Source organism: Citrus sinensis, chromosome 3 (genome assembly GCF_022201045.2).
Source record: "Citrus sinensis cultivar Valencia sweet orange chromosome 3, DVS_A1.0, whole genome shotgun sequence".
Classification (NCBI taxonomy): domain Eukaryota; kingdom Viridiplantae; phylum Streptophyta; class Magnoliopsida; order Sapindales; family Rutaceae; genus Citrus; species Citrus sinensis.
The window spans coordinates 10,563,424-10,581,211 of record NC_068558.1 but is presented as its reverse complement, the minus strand read 5'-3'; the positions used below and the strand labels follow the sequence as shown (position 1 = coordinate 10,581,211).

Here is a 17,788-nt window from a genome sequence, read left to right as displayed (position 1 = left end):
TTTTTATCATTATATTTTTTATTTTTTTAAAGTTTTTATAAAATAAAATGGTCTTTTAATTTATTTGAGGGTAAAATTATCATTTTATTAAAATTATTTAATAGTGTTAATGCAAAAGTAGCTAGTTGATACAAATGTGAAAAGAAATGTGGTGCAAAGTACATGTTAAAATTTTGTAGTGGTTGGATAAAAATAAGGTAAAATAAAGGTGATGCAATGATAATTTTCCTATTAATTATAATAATATATTAATTAATTATAAATAAAAACAAAGTGAACATTTTTAATTTTAAGAGGGTAAAATGGTCAATCCTGAATGGAAGACTCATTCCCACCTCCTGAGAATGAGTCTCATATTCCTCATTTTTAAGTGGTGGACCCCATAATTCCAATCTCGATTCCAAATAAACATTATTAATTATTTTTATTCTGAATTCTAATTTTCTAATTCAGAAAGTAAATACACCATTAAAGAATTGAGTGAAGCAGTCTTTACCTCCTCATGGATTGAGTGAGGTTGTTGATGCAAGAAGAGCAAGCTTTTTGGCCCAAAATGGATTGTTTATTAAGCATCGGCCAGTTAGCATTAGATTGTTGCATGGACTCGCCTGACCGAAGGATATATACGACAGATGCTGCAACAAAACTCAAGAAAATTAGAGTGAAATTTCTGGATGCATGATGTCGTTGCAACTTAATGCAGCACTGAATGTGTGTCAACTGTTCATTTTATGAGTGCTTTATTTTTATTTATTTATTTATTTTTGGCTTCCGTAATAAGAGCCATTACTTTGAGCATAGTAGAAATTGTATTGCCAAATCTTTGCATTTACATTTAAGTTCTATAAAACTAAGTATATAATTGATACTAGTTTCGGCATGTATCCATTTCAGTTCCCTAGAGATTATGTACAGAGTAACGATCATAATATTCTTAAAATTAAGCAAGAACCCCAAGCATATCTAATGGTACAACGGTTCAAATAAATCACATACATATTGGTGTCAGAACTGAATTAATTACTATATATATATACACATTCAAATTCTTCGGTACTAGGCATTAAATATTGTAATTTATTTACATTTTGGTCAAATTTGAATAGAACTTTGATGGCAGAACGATAAGAAATGAAAATGGAGGATGGTAAAAGTACAGTCACGTTAAAACGGGCTAATCATTGTCACGCCACCCTAAGGTAGACGCCTTGACTAAAGTTATTGAACATTACTTAACAAGAAAGCGTGAAGATTAAGTTTATATTACCATGATTTACTGGCCCACATTATGATATCAAGCTGTCTAATTTTGACTGTAATTGGAGTATTGGACCACAAAATCCGATTAAAGACTTGCAAAGATTCATATTGCCTGTTTTGACTTTATCTTATCTTTCACCGGAGAAAATTAGCATCTCAATGTAATGTGGAATTGTGTCTTCAATGCTTGGTGCATTAAACTAATATGTATCCAAAATTTAACAGGTTCTCTCCAATTATTTCACATACTTTCTTTATTGAATCTTGTTCTTGCCACATGGTTTGTTTTGGTTGAATCTTGTTTTCGACATATGAGTCGCTTAAAATTGATTTTTAAGTTGCTGTGGACGATTTAATCTATAGATCTTTTAGTGAATTATAAGAGATCTTGTCATCTAAACCATTCCTCCGAGGACAGAGAAAATGGATTAAATTGACAATGCAGTGCGAAACTTGTGTTGTAAACAGGAGATTTGATTTATAGATTTGCTCTGTCTTCCACTCATTACGTAGCAATTCCCTTGTGCGATGGAACTAAAGATGTGCATTTCATCCGAATTGTTAGCTCAAATAACATGCGCCTACAAAGGCAAAAGAGCGCATTCTTTAGACACTTTTTTTTTTCCCCCAAGTCATCTTTTGGTGATTTTCATTGTAAATTTTATAATCATCTAATTAATTTTATACTTTTTAAATATTAATTGTTCAGTGGGTAAAATCTTTAGGGTGGTACAAGATGTAGAAGCCCTACTAACATGATAAAAATTATATTAGTTTGACAGACTATTTTTTATTTCGCCTCATTCTTTTCTAATGAGGCTCGAATCCAAAATCTTTTATCTTAGACAGGCTGTTTTTTTACCACTTGAGGTAGGGCTTCGCCTAACTTCCATCTTCTTCGTCTGTAAATGGTCTCGGTAATCTTAGCTCTTGAATCACGATGGAGATTTTTTCAAAGTAAAATGCAGCATTTTCTTTTGTGTTAGAGGAAATTTCTATTGAAATGGAAAACATGCGCCACAACACATATGCATCAAAAGTCTTCTTTCTTATCCTCAAGACTGCTCATTTGATCATTTCACCACTAAGAATATACGTGGCCTTTTCATATATGCTCGTTGGTACAGAAGTTCAATGAATGACTATAATTATATTGCAATCATGATCAAATAAATCTCAAATGCAGGTCAAATTAATGCTTAGAAGTTGTATGTGTCCACACTAGACAGGAGTTGTAAAATGCGCCACCACCGAAAGCAAAGCAGTGCTGTCATTGTCAAAGCGGGCACCACTATTTTCATGCATTGCAATCAAAAGGGGATGAAATGAAATTGGTGCTTAATGAGTGGAAATCGGTCTATTGCTCCATTACTTATGATAGGGATGTGGGGTTAGGTCCATGGTCCATTTTCATCTTTTATCCTATTTTTATGAGCAAATGCTAATTACAGGTTTAAGCTACAATATTTATTCCCCCACCTTCCTATTCTTGATTTTATATATTAAAAATTTAAGCTATTAGATAATGGTTGTCATTAATATTAAAAATTAAGTCTAGCACATTCTTTCTCATGAAAAATATCGGATAAGACTGAGATAGACCAAGATTTGATGAAACTACACTCTAAAAATTGTCAATTTCAAAATTGATTGAAAAATAATGAAATACGAGATTTGAGCATAGATCTTGACTCATATACCATGTTTATGAACCACTTGACCTCTAAAGATTTCATAGCAAAGTGGATAGAAAGATTAGATTAATAAATTTAGTCATTGTAAATATCATGCTAATCATATTGGATTCAAAACAAAGTGGGGCAAAAAGATTAGGTTGCTATATTTAATCCTTGCGAATATCGTGCTAATCATAGTGGATGAAGCAGGCCTGCTGCCTTTTGGAAAATGCTATTTCTTCAGAAGAGGAATAAAAAAAATTTAGTTGATAAACATTACCAAATACCAATGTGGTGATACTTTTCTGAAAACTGCTAAACTATAATCACTTTGGGATCTGAATAAAAGAAAGCTTATTGATACAATCATTTAATATGTTTGATTACCCTTTGAGATTTATAACACCGTTCTTGTTATTATAGTATGCATTGACAAATCCGGTGGGCAATTAATTAAATGGGAAAAGAAAAAAAATTCTAATCATGGCAACAGATACATATTATGCTAGTAAGTATAAACACTACTTCATTATTTATTGGTATTCATCTTGTACTTCGTCACAGAGGCATTAAGTACATCTCACAAGAAAAAGTTTCCTTTGCTATATAAAATACATAAGAAATGAATTGATATCATTGAGCCTAGAACTTCATTTGCATGCTAAGCTTTTGCAGTCAAATGATTTCCCTTTTTAGAAAATGCGCCGAATTTGTGGGGCCAAAACCCATGTTTTTACATTTGCTTTTACTTTGATGAATCCAACCAAAAAAATTAAAATCATATGAAAATGCCTTCCGCTCATGCTTTTATTTCTCTTCTACAGTTTCTTTCCACCTATAAATTGAGAGCAAACCAAAGCCAAATCCACAGCATCACCCATCTAACAAAGCACATTAGTCTCGAGCTTGTAAGTCCATTTGATTCATACTACATCGAAAAATGGAGGCTTCGCATGTAGCAGCCATTTGCACATTGGTGGTTCTTCTTCTGGCAGCTGAAACACAAGTCTCAGTGGCAGTGACATGCAGCCCAACCCAACTGAGCTCTTGTGTTAGCGCCATCACATCTTCAACTCCACCATCAAGGCTCTGCTGCAGCAAGATCAAAGAACAGAAGCCTTGCCTTTGCCAGTACCTTCGAAACCCGAGCCTCAGGAAGTTTATCAACACCCCAAATGCCAGGAGAGTTGCTAGCACTTGTGGCACTCCCTTCCCAAAATGCTAAATTTCTCTTCTCTCCCATTTCACTTTGCTGCATTAATCTCGTTTAATGCATAGTCTAATATCGAGTGGTGATTGAAGAGAATTATGAGTTAGTAGTTTAATTGTGCTGTGTTTTATGTTGTTGTTGTTGTGATACTTGTGGAAACAATGTTGGGGGTCATGGGTTACATCACATGGCACCAACATCTGTCTTAGCTAGTGTGTTCTGTTTGTTCCGAAGGCACTATTTATTATTTATAAGGGAAATCACTGTTGTATCGTCTTCCTTTCTCTCTTTGTCTTGTATCCTTTGTTATTTGCAATTTTATTTGCAGTATATCTAAACAAATCAGTGGCAATAGAAACTTTGGGAGTGTCTGCTCTTGAGTTGAGAATCTATGACTAAATTATAATTCATTGTATTTGTTTGTGTGAATGACAGTACTCATAAAAGAGTGAAAAAATATATTTAGTAAAATTGGAGCATCAAGAACCTCATTTTAAACAAAATACATATATGTTTAAGGTCAGTACTAATGGTGGGACTCGCTATTATTGTTATGAGTATGTGTATATTACGTTAAATGTAACATAAGGTGATCTATATAATTAAATATAGAAGTCTTTTAACTCCAATTAAAATAATAAGTTACCCTTTTAATATTGAACTTTGAAGATCCCAATGTTAGAGTAACTTGAGTGTTTTCAATTAGCCTAATAGAGACTGCTCTAGGGACATAGACTTTAAAGAAAAAGTGAAAATCCAATATTCACATTTAAAAAAAGAATAAAACTTCAGGCGTTTTAAAGAATGTTTTGGGCTAGGCCAGACTAAAAGGCCTGTTTTAGCCCTCACGAAGAGCAGCCCCTCATGTTTGGAACATAGCATTAGATACCATTATAACACTGTTCTCATCGAAACAATGATATTACACGTTTGGCTCAAAAGTAATTAAAAAAAGGGCAAAAAAAAAAAAAAGATTGCATTGCAATTTGTTATGATTTAAATTAATGGAGCTTTTACCACATTAAATAATCATGACCCCTACGGAAACAAGCAGCATTGCATTAACTTCCAATTTGTTATTTCATTAATTTTAATTAGAGCTGATATATGGTGGAGCACGAATTTCAACCACACATGCAAAATGATAATTAATAAAAAAATCATTATAACTTTAATCGTGTATTTTTAAAAGGTGCTCTACCTTAGAACAGTTTCAAGATAACTAGACTTAATTTATTTTTATATGAATTTTTATCTTAAATATTAATGGTCAACTGCAGCAATTTTAAATTATTGTCGCCCACTGATAGGTTGTGTTTAGACTTCAATTGGAGTTCATTTTGATAACATTGAAATCCTAATTACTTGAATGTTGTAATGATACAAGTGTCATCGAAAATGGAGTTCCTATTTACAGTAGATGTGTGGTTAAAGTTTTGAAATTTAAAACTTTAACCATAAAATATACAATGATTGGAAGCTCCGTTTCTGGTGAAACTAGTACCATTGCAAACTTGCAAAAGCTCTATCAATTAGGATTTCAAAAATATAAAAAAATGCCGTCAAATAAAACCCAAATAAAACCCAAATAAAACCGAAATGTTGTGGTGGAAAAGGTTCATGGTGGCTGACAGTGGTTGATGGGACTGTCACTGAATTATTTATTTTTGCTTCAAAATTTAATTAAAAAACGTTGTATAATAACAATATAAAATATTAACAAAACATACATAGTATTAATTTCATAAAAATATTATTATATAATACTAAACAGCGGCAAGCGTGATTAAAATATTATTATATATGGTACAAATGTACAATTCTATGTAGCACCAAGTGTTTGTATAATATTAATATAATATAATGTTAATATAATACAATTTAATACAATACATTATAATATAATACAATATACCCTCAAACACACCCTTAATAAACACCTAATTCAACAACAAAATAAATTTCATCTGATTCATGTGCGCTGATTCAAAACCCAAATTATTGTCACCCGCAAAGTGTTGCGCCAGCCCACCTCGTTTCGGTAAATATATTTCACTTTATTGAATTCCTACTGAAATAAATGAATTAAATTCTATTATTGAAACAGGAGGTTACACGAAAAATTTTGAAAAAAAAAAAATCCCAACCCATCAGTAATGACAGAACTGTAATTTTGGAGAAGCAACTCCAAAGTTCATTTACATTTACATAATGGAAGGAAGTACTTACAACAACAGAATGACTCTCTTACAAAAGAAGATTTGAAATTTGGTTCCAGCCCATCATCCATGGCCTCTTATCAGCTGGTATTGCAAAATTGAGCTCAAACATCTCCTTTGACATGTTCCCGCCTTCACAAAATCCTACAAGCTTTGCCACTATCTCAGCACTCTCCTGTACATGCCTGGGATCATGGGGGTCTGTCCAAAGCTTGCTTACAAACTGCAGCCTTCTATGTTTCCCGTCGAGTTGGACGTCCCATTTGATGTACAATGAATCCCTTTCCTCTGCTGTCAAGCGCGAGCTCAACCTCTTCGCGAGGAACTCCCTTTCGCGCTTTAGAGCTCTAATACTGCAAGTCAGAACAAGATAATTAGCTCAACTTCATGATTATGATGTTTAACTGCTAAAAGGAATACATTTTCCTATTCTATAAGTTTTCCAAGCAAGAGTGGACAGGAACCTTGATGAGAGAGAGATGGTGGGCTCCCCGCCCGCCACAGGAAGCGGGCTTGCATTCCCAAGTTCTGACAAATGCTGCTGCAACCAAGTCAGCCGCCTAAGCTCCACTTCCATGTATATTTGATCAGCTGGATCTCCCTTGAACAACAAATAAAACTGTGTCCTATGAATGATAGAGACAAAACACACATCCCATAGCTCAATAATCTGCTGCCTTTGCTCCCTAAAAGTTATATGCCATGCAACTTCAGGTTCCTCGGTCTCAACTATGTTCTCGTCATTCTCCATATTGTATCCAGCTGCTTCATTTGCTTCCATCTCAAGCACCTAGAGGCAAAATGCAGTTTAGCATATGTGGAATAAAAAAGTAATGCATGAGTGAAAAAAATTTTGATATTTAGAGGAAACCACCGTACCTGGCAAACAAGCAGCTGCTTTTGATATTGCAGTTTAGCCACACGTTCTTTCAGTTCCGTTACATATGCTCTTATGCTTCTTACATTCTCCTCCGCTGCATTCTGAAACATTTTCTGCATTTTCTTCATATTAACTGAACTCGAACGTCTATAGCCAGAGCCAGGAGTGCCTTCCCTTGATGAGACAGCGCCACCTTCTTCGCTCTTTGTGGGAGTCCCTTTCTCAGACTCTGGAAGATTCTCAACGGCCATATTATCATTCTCTGGAGGTCGATTTTCAGTCTCGGACTCCAAAATTTGCCGAGATGTTGATAGAGGTGAGCATGGAGATTTTATAAAATTTTGTCGGTTAACATTACTTGAAGCCAGAGGAAGTAACTTTTTCTTTTTCTTAGCCTTGGGAGTTGATTCACTGTCAGGTTGTTGATTGTTGGTTGGAAGAGACATTACCAATTTGTCTATAGACTTCTGAACATTTTCCAGTTGCTCCTCAAGATCCTCAATGGTGCTTCCCTGTGAATGAAGTCTTGTTATCTCTTCCTTAAGGTTAGCACAAACGCTCTTGTTGGGGGCTATTACAGTTCCAACTTCAACTTCTTTAGAAACCGATCGAACAGCACGCATTTCCCTTATTTCTGCTTGCAGCCTAGCAATCGTCTCGGCTGCATCTTGATTGCCTAGTCTATGACAAGCCACTTCCTTTTGTAGCACTTCCAAAGCCCGATTTGCTTCTTCTCCCAGCTGCTCCTGAAGGTGTTCAAGTTTTCGGATTTCATGCATGAGTGTGAAGGGAGCAGTTGATGATTGCCTCATAGACTGCCTTGACATCGTTTTTCTTATTTTATCAAAACGGCCCAGCTCTTTGCCATCAAGTTTTGGTGACAGTACACCAGAATAAGAGAGGCACTTCTTCACTGATGGATCGAGTGGATTTGAAGTCTGAATTGTTACTAAACAAAAGGCATTAGTAAATTGCAGTTGACTGAGAAAGGAAGGAAGAGGGAAAAAGTTGACCTGCTGATCCTCCTGAAGCTTTCTACGTAACTCATCCACCTCAGATTGTGCCACATCTCTTTGTCTTTTCAATTCTTCAATTTCCATCTCCATCTAGACATGATAAGATAACGAGATACATGCATTATAAATTTGTGATTATATAATTGGACATCCCTAATCAAGCCAAACTTGGATGAATATTTACCTGCTGAATTTTCAGATCCTTTTCCCTTGATGGATCAGGAGTGCGCAGCTCTGCTTCCAGCCTGGCTACTTCCTTTTGTAAATGTTTGACTAGTTGCTTATCAGAAACAACCTAATAATAATAATAAGTGTCAGGATTTGATGTTTTTATTAAGAATTCTCTAGTAAATGCATATAAAGAATCAGTACCATGTTAACTTGAGCATTATTTGTTACTTCCTTTGCTCGGGTGGCAAAGAAGAGAGTATTTCGAGATTGCTCAAAATGGCTCAAAGCTGGACTTAAAGTACATATGATGGCAGTACGTGCATTCCCACCAAGAGAGTGCTGCAATATGCGAGTTAACTTCGAGTCTCGGTAGGGTATATGGCCACTTCTTTTTCCAACACTACAAGCCGCAGCAGTTCACCAAGAGAAAAAGGGGAAAGTCAATACTATGTGCCGGAATAGGAGAAGCTATAATTCACAAACATATCTTGAGACAGTCCTCAACTTTCTGATTAGTTCATTAGAATTCTTTTAGCGTCTTGAAATGGCACATTCAAACTAAAACATGCAGAGAATAGCTATGTTAAATTCTGACCTGAGCTTTCTGATAACTGTAGTAAGAGTCATCAAACTAAGGTTAATATGGCATCCTTCCCTGAGCCTAGCGCCATCTGCATGTGTCTGTGAGGCTCTTTCACTTCCAGCTAAATCTACAAAGTTCTGCAAGTAATAGATCCCGAAAGTTACAATCACAGAAGAGAATAAATATACAAAATCTTAATATTCATGCACAAGGTGAGCATCATATGATATCTTACCAGGCTTGCAACAAAAGATCTCACACAATCTGAATTTTCTCGGAGTGTACTTTGTATACTCTTCATTGTCAGAGCCCAAAAAAACTAATCAGCTTTAGATAGAAATTTGTTTTCTCCAAGGATCAAGAGAAACTATAATCAATTAAACTTACCAGCCTTATAATTTGATGCGACCGTGAGCTAGTATCGTTCAGGGCAGTTTCACCAACTTGCCTTTGAGCTAAAAATGCAACACACAACAGGGCTAAAATTAGTCGAGTTCTCTGCACATTTTGGAAGAGAAAGCTAACAAAAATCAATTCACCAACTTCATCAAAGTACCTTCACAAATACTGATCAAATGTCTCAAGTGCTGATCATTATTTGCTGTTTCCTCCACTAACTTCTCAACAACAGTACCTTTCTGCAAACAGAAATTAGCTGTCACATAAGAATGTGTGATAGAAGCATAAATCCATTCTTGCAAGTGAAAGAACCTATAGAAGCAGTACCTCGGGATCATCTAGAAGCTTGAGATTGCGGCCAGATTCAGAATTTAACAGATCCCTGACATTCTCATTATAGATTTCTAGTCCAGAAATCTTAATCGTAAAATCTCTCTCTGGCGTCTGCAATTATCCAAATAAATAAATAACCCATTTGAAAAACAGCAATAACACAATACAGGACCAACTTAAAATCAATATTAGAGATGAACAATATTAGAATCTTATTAAACTTACATTCATTATATGGTTATAAATATCAACAACAGCTTTCTCTGTTATCCCTCTCATCGTGTAAGTCTTCCCACTGCTGGTTTGGCCATAGGCAAATATAGTCGCTAAAATTCGGGAAAAAAATCACATTTAAACCAACTCTATTAGAATCTGATAAATTACCCTCTTAAACGATATGTTCATTCAAGCAAGCACATAAAGATTCAATACCGTTGATGCCCATTAAAGCAGACAAAGCAACATTCTTCACTCCTTCCTCATATACAGTTTCAGTTAAACAAGAAGGACCAAACACTTTATCTGCATAAAAAAAAAATTACAAAAATTAAAAATCAACAAATTTATAAAATTTTTAACTTCAAAAAAGGAAATGAATGAGATAATTATTAAGAAGTTACCAAAACTGAAAGAGGAAGGCTGAGCCACGCGCTCATGAGGCTGTGGTTTATAAACAATAGTGTGATCATCAACACAGTCCCAAGCCACTTGATCTTTGGCTAATTGTTCCCTTTTGTTTAAAGGCCTAAGCCTCACAGTAACCACAATTTTCTCTTCCCTTGGTTTCGGCCCACCAGGTGTAGACGCCGGCGTCTGCGTCGGCGTCGCCCTTTCCGATTTCGAAGCTGGCGTTCCTGGTGTCCTCACTGTCATCTTCTTTTAAGGTATCCTTTTAATTGCAACCACGATAAGCTTCTAGATCTGAAATCTGATAGTATATGGAAACTTTGGCAATCAAAATCAATTATAATTTCATAATTTTAATAAGGAAAGTTCATAAATGAAACCCCATCAAAAATTCATTTTTTTTTGGTAAAAAAAAAATTGAAGTTGATTACTCACAGAGAAATTGAGATCTGAAGTGAGCTCGTGAGAAGCCGAGCGAGCAGAGGGAGATTGTGAGGCTTCGATTTTGGGAGCGTTAACGGGGAGAGAGAGATAGGCTTCGATTTTGTCTTTACGAAATGTTATTTGAAAAAGCTCTTTGTATTTGCAGGTGTGACTGAAAAATGTGATTTGATTTGAATTTAGGTTTCCAACGGCTAGTTTCTTATATCTCGGGAAGTCTTTTTCATTTTCTCGTCCGGTTCATTGATTAGAGTGCGGTCTGTTTAACGTTTCGTCATTTTATCGCAGAGAATAGCGGGACCCGGTTCATGTTTTCAAGTTTCAACGGTTTTGTTTCTTATTGTAGAATATTTCAATTTCTTCACATTGATTGAACCCGACATGAAGACAAAAAGAAGAAAAGAATAAATTTGCTTCCCAAGGGCTTTGTGCTTTTGAACCCCCAATTTTAGGCCAATTGTTTACGATTAAATGCTTGAATTTTTTGTTTTAAGAATAATTTAATTTGGAACATGATAAAAATTTAATTTCACAAAACTTACGAGATTTTTATTTGTTATAAATAAAATATGTTTAGTATAATTATACCAGTCAATATAAAATGTGAAAAAAATAAAAATGATTTACATTTTTGTTTCAAAGTATTGTCAATAACTTTTTAATAACTAAAAGAGAAAGAGAGATAAATTAAAAATTAATTGACCGGAGGACTTGACGAGTGCTTTTTCAATTATCTTTATTTCATTAGTTGTTAGAGTTTTCCAAAGTTAGGTATTACAAAAATTATTTGAACTTCACCCATCTCTTATTTTTTTAAGAAAAATATATAAAAAAAAATTGGACAAATTAATTTTCATTTTAAGTAAGCTTATCCATTCTACTTCATATTACAAAAGTTATAGAATTAAGTTCTTCACATCAGAGTGCGCATGGAATTTGGTTTTCATTTTTCAACGTTGAAAAAAAAATAAAAACGAATAAATTCCAGATAACCTAAATTATGAGGTCCACACGACTATAATACAATCCAAAACTCTCACCTCAATTTCTTCTTGTCATATTTCCACCGAGACACCGAAACCACCAAAAGTGTTGTTTAATATAGAGCTCTAAAGATAAGCAGTTTAAGGAAAAACCATGGGAATTCTTTTTGAAGGCTTCCCTCATCAAACGAAATTGATGTTAAGGATTTAACAAGTTTCTGTAGCAACTGAGCATGGCATGCAAAGTAACTCCATTTGCCCCAAGAAATCGAAGAGGAAAGGTCACATTGGCGTAGATTAAGTTTATAGCAAAATAAACGGTAACATACAAAAGTGAAAACATGCTTGCATCTGAAATCAAACGTCTCTAGGACTATGGGATGGCAAAGCTACTTCTACTTAACACTTCCATAAAATGAAGTTTTATTTCATGTTTCAGAACACAATGCACCTCAAACATGAAGATTGCGTACAAAGGAGTGCTAACATGCCGCAGCATAGCAAAAGTAATCTCATAGTCACAACGCCATTTTTTTTCATTGATAATTGAACAACATAAAAGTTAGTACATCAAAATGATCATCCAAACTCACACATTTAATACATCAAAATCAGTATCAAAATCCAAAAGGAACCTGTAATAATAAACCTATTTTTTTCCTCTCATCATAACACTAACATTAACATATAAAACAAAAAGTTCACAGGCAAAGCATGTTGATACACTTGTATTCAGTTTGCTCCTACTCGCATTCACCTTCAAAGTTGTTCTTAACTGCCTCTTTCTCCAGGGTTTATTTGGCTTCCTCTTATGCTATAAACTCTTCATTCTTTTTATCATTTTCTTCTTTCGTATAATCTTTCATCACTTTCAAACTAATGATGATTTGCTTTCTCAGTTTCTCACAACAAAAAACTGAAAACCAGATAAATTCCTGCAAATAGTATGCCACCATATTCTCCAAATGGCACTTAACTCAGCCCACTTCATATTGGTTTTATTTTTTGCACTGTGATAGTTCGAGCAATTACTAATCTCAGTTTCACCTCTGATACATTCCGTGAGATGCAAAGAACTGGAAATCTGGGTGATTGACGTGGAGCAGTCTCAGCCAGTTTTCTGCAGCCTGCGCAAGGGAGTTTGCCAGTTGGTGTTCGCTTACCCCATTTTGTATCCACATGGGTCCTTTGAATTTATAAGAGGCCATTCCAAAAATAGGCAAAGAAACTTTTGGGACACCTTCAATCTCGCTGGGATAGACAACAACTGGAGCTTGGCCGCTTCCAATGCCTGCAAATACAGATAAGAGGTAATTTGAAGAAACAAAAATCTGAGGAAACAAAGTAAATTATCATACACAGTACATCGTCTGATATATTTTAACTATTTTCACAAAAACAGAGATAATAGCAATGGTTGTGTTAAAGGATGTGTAACTCCCAGTAGAATAAACCAAAGAAGTAAAATCTAGAATTCAGTTGACTCAAAATTATCTTTTAAGCCAAAAACAGTGAGGTTGAATCTATCTCAAATCACTTCCCAGAACTGTATGACAAACAACTGTCATATACTCTTTTTCCACTTAAGAAAATATTAAAAATTAATATGGAAAGGATAAGATATCCTTCAAAGAAATGAATTAATAGGAAAATGACAAATATAAAACAGGAGAAAAGCATCAAACACAGAACAGATACAAAATGCATTGAGCATATACAGGATGAAAAGAGTATTCTTGGGTAACAACTCAACATTCAGCTCAAATATGAACATCCAAGTGAAAACAATACGCATTACCTACAATAAGTAATACCTAAGTGGGTGACACTGAATGAATCTCCCTAGCATCGTGCCAAAACCTCAGGAAGCCAAGTACCTATTATAAGCCTAAAAATGACCATGGAAAAGTTGCCCATAACACAATGAGACACAAAATTTTATCATATGGTTGACACAGAACGAATCTCACTGGCATCATCCCAGAGTCTCCAGAAGCCAAGTAGCTATTATAAGCCTAAAAATGACTGGAAAAATTGCCATTGAAACAAGAGACAAAATTTTATCATATACCATATGCCAGTAAAGGGTTAAAAGCAAAGGTCTCACAATTCTTTTATTGGAAGGCATTAAGAGTTCAAATACTTTTGCTAAGCTCTTTCAGGTAAGCTTAAAATTTTGAGGCTAATGGTTATTCAAAATAGAGTTGAAGCCTATTAGGCCAAAAAAGTCTTGTGCTACAATTCTAAAAATTTTTCAATTAATTAAATGACAGTCAGTGATATCAATTTACGTGAGCTGAGATAGGGTCCCAATTTTCTAAACCAAGGCCAAGACTACCAGATGAGTCTTTATACTTTCATTTTACTTTTCCTCCCACATCTGTAAGGAAACAGGACCTAAAAAGTCAAGCTTCCTGGAATACTAGAATAAAATAAAATACTGTCCCAATCAGACAAAAAAAGATTTTTGAGCATTATAGTTACCTTTCAAAGGCGTGGAAAGGGAATGGTAAGTCAAAAAGCAAGCATCCAAATCTTTTAAAGTTGGCCCTGTAGGTATTCTGTAAATAGGATACCTACAAAAGTTCCACCAGGGAAATAAATCCATGTGTCATAGAAAGCAAATAATCGTATCCACCACAATAATCCTACCAAGCCACAGACATCCAACTGATAGGCAGCAAATCACAACTTCTTAATGTTGTCAGCCCAGGATACCGCCCTGCAAGATCTGCTATCTGTTGCAAAGGTACGATTTTACAAAATATGGAAACTAATATAAAGGTCATGCCAAATTAGTCAAAGAAAACTGAAATGGACAAATAACTAGCCTTATCAGCTAATGGTTCACGGCTATAAGGAGTATCCTGCTCAAGATATTGAAACAACAAGTGACCTCTGGAACTCCCAACTTCACTATCATCACTAGAAAAGCCTTCCTGCATTGTACTATTTTCATCACTTATTGACAAGCTGCCTATTCTACAAGGGTCATCATTTGTAAGATGATAGCGACCCTGCCGCACCCTTGAAAATTTACTGCCTTTTTCAACTTCATAGTCACTGCTTCCATCACTACTTGAGTCCCTGTAGTATTCGCCATCACTGTCCTCTGCAGATTGCCTAGCAATGTGATAGACTCAAATTGGTCATAAGCTAATAAAATATAATACAAGCCATTAGTTGACAACCTATATTATCAAGTATCATGCATTACTTGATTATTTTAACAAGGTTTTAAAGAAAACATCACAATTGAAGATACATAAATAACCTTTTGGTAATTAGGAAATCTTTATTTAAAGGGTTATGAGTGCCTCAAAGATAAAGTGTGAAATAATATAAGGTTTGATAAATTTTTAACAATAACAATCCCACAAAAGAAAAATAATAGCCGTAGCAAAATTGAAGAAATAATAATAAGTCAATATGTGAAACTAATAACATCTACTGCATAAACAACCTTAAAATATTTGGACAGGTGATCCCTATGCGATCGCTTCTAAATAACAAAAACAATATCTGCTCAAAGAAACTATAACCCCAGCCTCTACCGAACCGAGATACATCTGGACAAGGAGTTGGTAGTTTCTATGTAGTTCTGAACTTCACTAAGTCAGGGTTAAATGAGTTCTGATTTAGATAGAATGGCGACTGATGGTTATTAATGTACACATAGTTTCCCTTCTTCTGTCTCTTTTCGTGATTTCCAACAACAACCCCCCCCCCCCCCCCCCCCCCCCCCCCCCCCCCCCCCAAACATGTCAAAGCTCATGTTTACTACTGAAACCATAAGTAATGCAATACTAACAAAATTTGCATTCCCAGCCTTGTATACAAGTTGGAAAGGCTTCCATTCAAGGCTGTCACAGGATTGATTGGATAAAGTAATAAAAGATAACACAGTTCCAATGGAGTCCACCATCAATTTGTATTTAAGATTTGGCATGTAAGTGTAGCATTGCTCTTCAAAGGAATCAAGGTACCACTTACCGTTACTATGAATAGTCAGTTTGAGGAAAAAGAGAAGAGGAAGATACGGCATAAAACAACAATGGCTGACCAGAAAATGAGCGAAAATTAAGGAATGTACTGGAAAGAAAAGACCTGTCGAAGTATGTTATTATTTTGCCCAAGAATTAAGACCCCAGATCATCACATGAAAAGGCCCACAAACTTGGTCATAGCATAATGTAACTGAATTTCAAGCATCAATGTCATGAAGACAGACAAACAAACATATTATAATCATTGAAAGTGTCGAAAAGGAAGTCCGAATAAATAGTAACAATTGATACTTAAAACCAAACACATGCAAATAGATCAAATCTGCATTACCTTCCTAAGAATACACAATTTCACATAAATCTATATATCTAACAGAAAAGACTTATACCTTGACTTCGCAGCAGACTCTGTAGATTCACCATATAATTGGATCCCCGACAAGTATGGCACATAATACTGAACAACACAATCACTTCCATCAAGTACCAATGGCACTCCTGCCCCGTACACACTCCACTCCTTAAACGACTCCCACAGATCACCCAGCATGAAGTATGGTTGAAACTCTACATCACAAGTCCTCCAACCTCTCATCGTTTTCTACACCAACAAATACATTTAGTCGCTATGAATTTAAAACACAATTCAACATAACCAAATTCACTCATGGTGCTTAAAAAAGTAAAATTCAACTAGGCATAGTTAAAAATTGGAGCAAATATACTACATTCCTCAAGCTTTGCCACATTCTCACAACAATTAAATGATAAAAATGAAACTAAAAAGTATCACTAAAGGAAATAGGACCTTAGAGAAATACTGAGCGAGGACCGAAGGCGTGGTGGATTTCAAGAACCTATCGAGATTACTAACAGAGACTACAGATTCCGCAGAAGCCGCCTTCTTCAAAGCTTCACTCTCCGGTGAAATTATACTTTCGTTTTCATCAATCTTTGCCGCCTCTGCTTGTTTTTGCTTCTGTTGTTGCGGTTGCTGTTGCTGTTGCTTTTGGTTTTGATTCTTTCTCGCCTTCACCGGAACATAAAACCGATCCTCTCCGCGTACTCGGCCAAACTGTAAATTCGTCGGCAACATAGTCCTAAAATTCTCTGTTGTTTGGTTGCGGAGAAAACGAAAGAAAATCAAACAAAAATAACAAATAACAACAACGCTATATCTCTATTCTCTCCTCCTTTTACAAATCTCAATTAGAAAACAGTTTTAGTTAAGTGAAGATATAAGTTTTCAAATATTAAAGATTCAAAAAAAAAATGGAAACTGAGGAATCTCTTCCGTTTTTCCTTAGCTTTCTCGCAGTTTCACGGGAAACAAACAGCGTGAAAATCCAATTTTTCAGATTTTATATTTCGACTATTTATTTATCAGACAGTAACAGAGAGTGAATGATTAATTTGAGAGAAATGAAATCTGTGTGAAGGAAAATGAAGAACAAAGAGTGCACCACTCTGTCATATATTTTTAAAGTGAAGAAACAGTCTGAGATAGTACAATTATTAATTGGATTTAATTAATTAATTAATTGATTACCATTTCTTTATGGGAGTGAGATTAAGTCATGTTTAGGAGGTTAATTATTATTTTACTAATTAAAAAATTTCAATTAAGATAATGATGGGAAAGATTTCAAAGAAAGAATTGAAAGGCGATTTTTTATTGGTGGATTTGTTGACAAGGAAAATTAACTCTCGCAAGAAATGGATTCGCACGTGTGAATGAAGAGTAGGTGAGCCATCAGACACGTGCACCGCAGCTTATCAAATACTAACATACCATCAACTACGTACGGACTACCCACTCGGTGGCGCCTGCTTCTTGCAAATACAATAAATTCTTTTATTTTTTTTCTTTATTTGTAAAATAAAATATCTTAATCGATAAATTAATTTTGAATTCTTGTCCAAAATGGCACGTGTATTATTTTTATGTCATCTTAGTTAATTTCGGTCTTGTGTTTTATTTTC

At 34.9% G+C, this 17,788-nt stretch overlaps 3 protein-coding genes across 3 annotated transcripts; 1 reads left to right on the top strand and 2 right to left on the bottom strand.

Moving 5' to 3' along the window:
- The first annotated feature begins 3,786 nt into the window (after window positions 1-3,786).
- LOC127900537 (non-specific lipid-transfer protein 2-like) lies at window positions 3,787-4,309 on the top strand. The gene has a single exon (XM_052435663.1). The coding sequence runs from the start codon at window positions 3,877-3,879 to the stop codon at window positions 4,159-4,161; it is 285 nt and encodes a 94-aa protein (XP_052291623.1). The 5' UTR covers window positions 3,787-3,876; the 3' UTR covers window positions 4,162-4,309.
- A 1,858-nt stretch (window positions 4,310-6,167) lies between these two features.
- Window positions 6,168-10,987, bottom strand: LOC102608042 (kinesin-like protein NACK1). Its single transcript, XM_006477718.4, has 15 exons — window positions 10,810-10,987; window positions 10,368-10,675; window positions 10,180-10,269; window positions 9,973-10,073; window positions 9,742-9,858; window positions 9,572-9,653; window positions 9,403-9,470; window positions 9,251-9,310; window positions 9,028-9,152; window positions 8,634-8,832; window positions 8,446-8,556; window positions 8,259-8,351; window positions 7,245-8,183; window positions 6,830-7,155; window positions 6,168-6,718 (listed from the first exon to the last, which is right to left on the bottom strand). The coding sequence occupies exons 2-15, from the start codon at window positions 10,618-10,620 to the stop codon at window positions 6,394-6,396; spliced, it is 2,889 nt and encodes a 962-aa protein (XP_006477781.2). The 5' UTR covers window positions 10,621-10,675; window positions 10,810-10,987; the 3' UTR covers window positions 6,168-6,393.
- Window positions 10,988-12,310: 1,323 nt separating this feature from the next.
- Window positions 12,311-17,293, bottom strand: LOC102608329 (uncharacterized). Its single transcript, XM_006477719.4, has 6 exons — window positions 16,614-17,293; window positions 16,195-16,406; window positions 14,630-14,921; window positions 14,451-14,536; window positions 14,283-14,374; window positions 12,311-13,089 (listed from the first exon to the last, which is right to left on the bottom strand). The coding sequence occupies exons 1-6, from the start codon at window positions 16,899-16,901 to the stop codon at window positions 12,842-12,844; spliced, it is 1,218 nt and encodes a 405-aa protein (XP_006477782.2). The 5' UTR covers window positions 16,902-17,293; the 3' UTR covers window positions 12,311-12,841.
- Window positions 17,294-17,788: the final 495 nt, after the last annotated feature.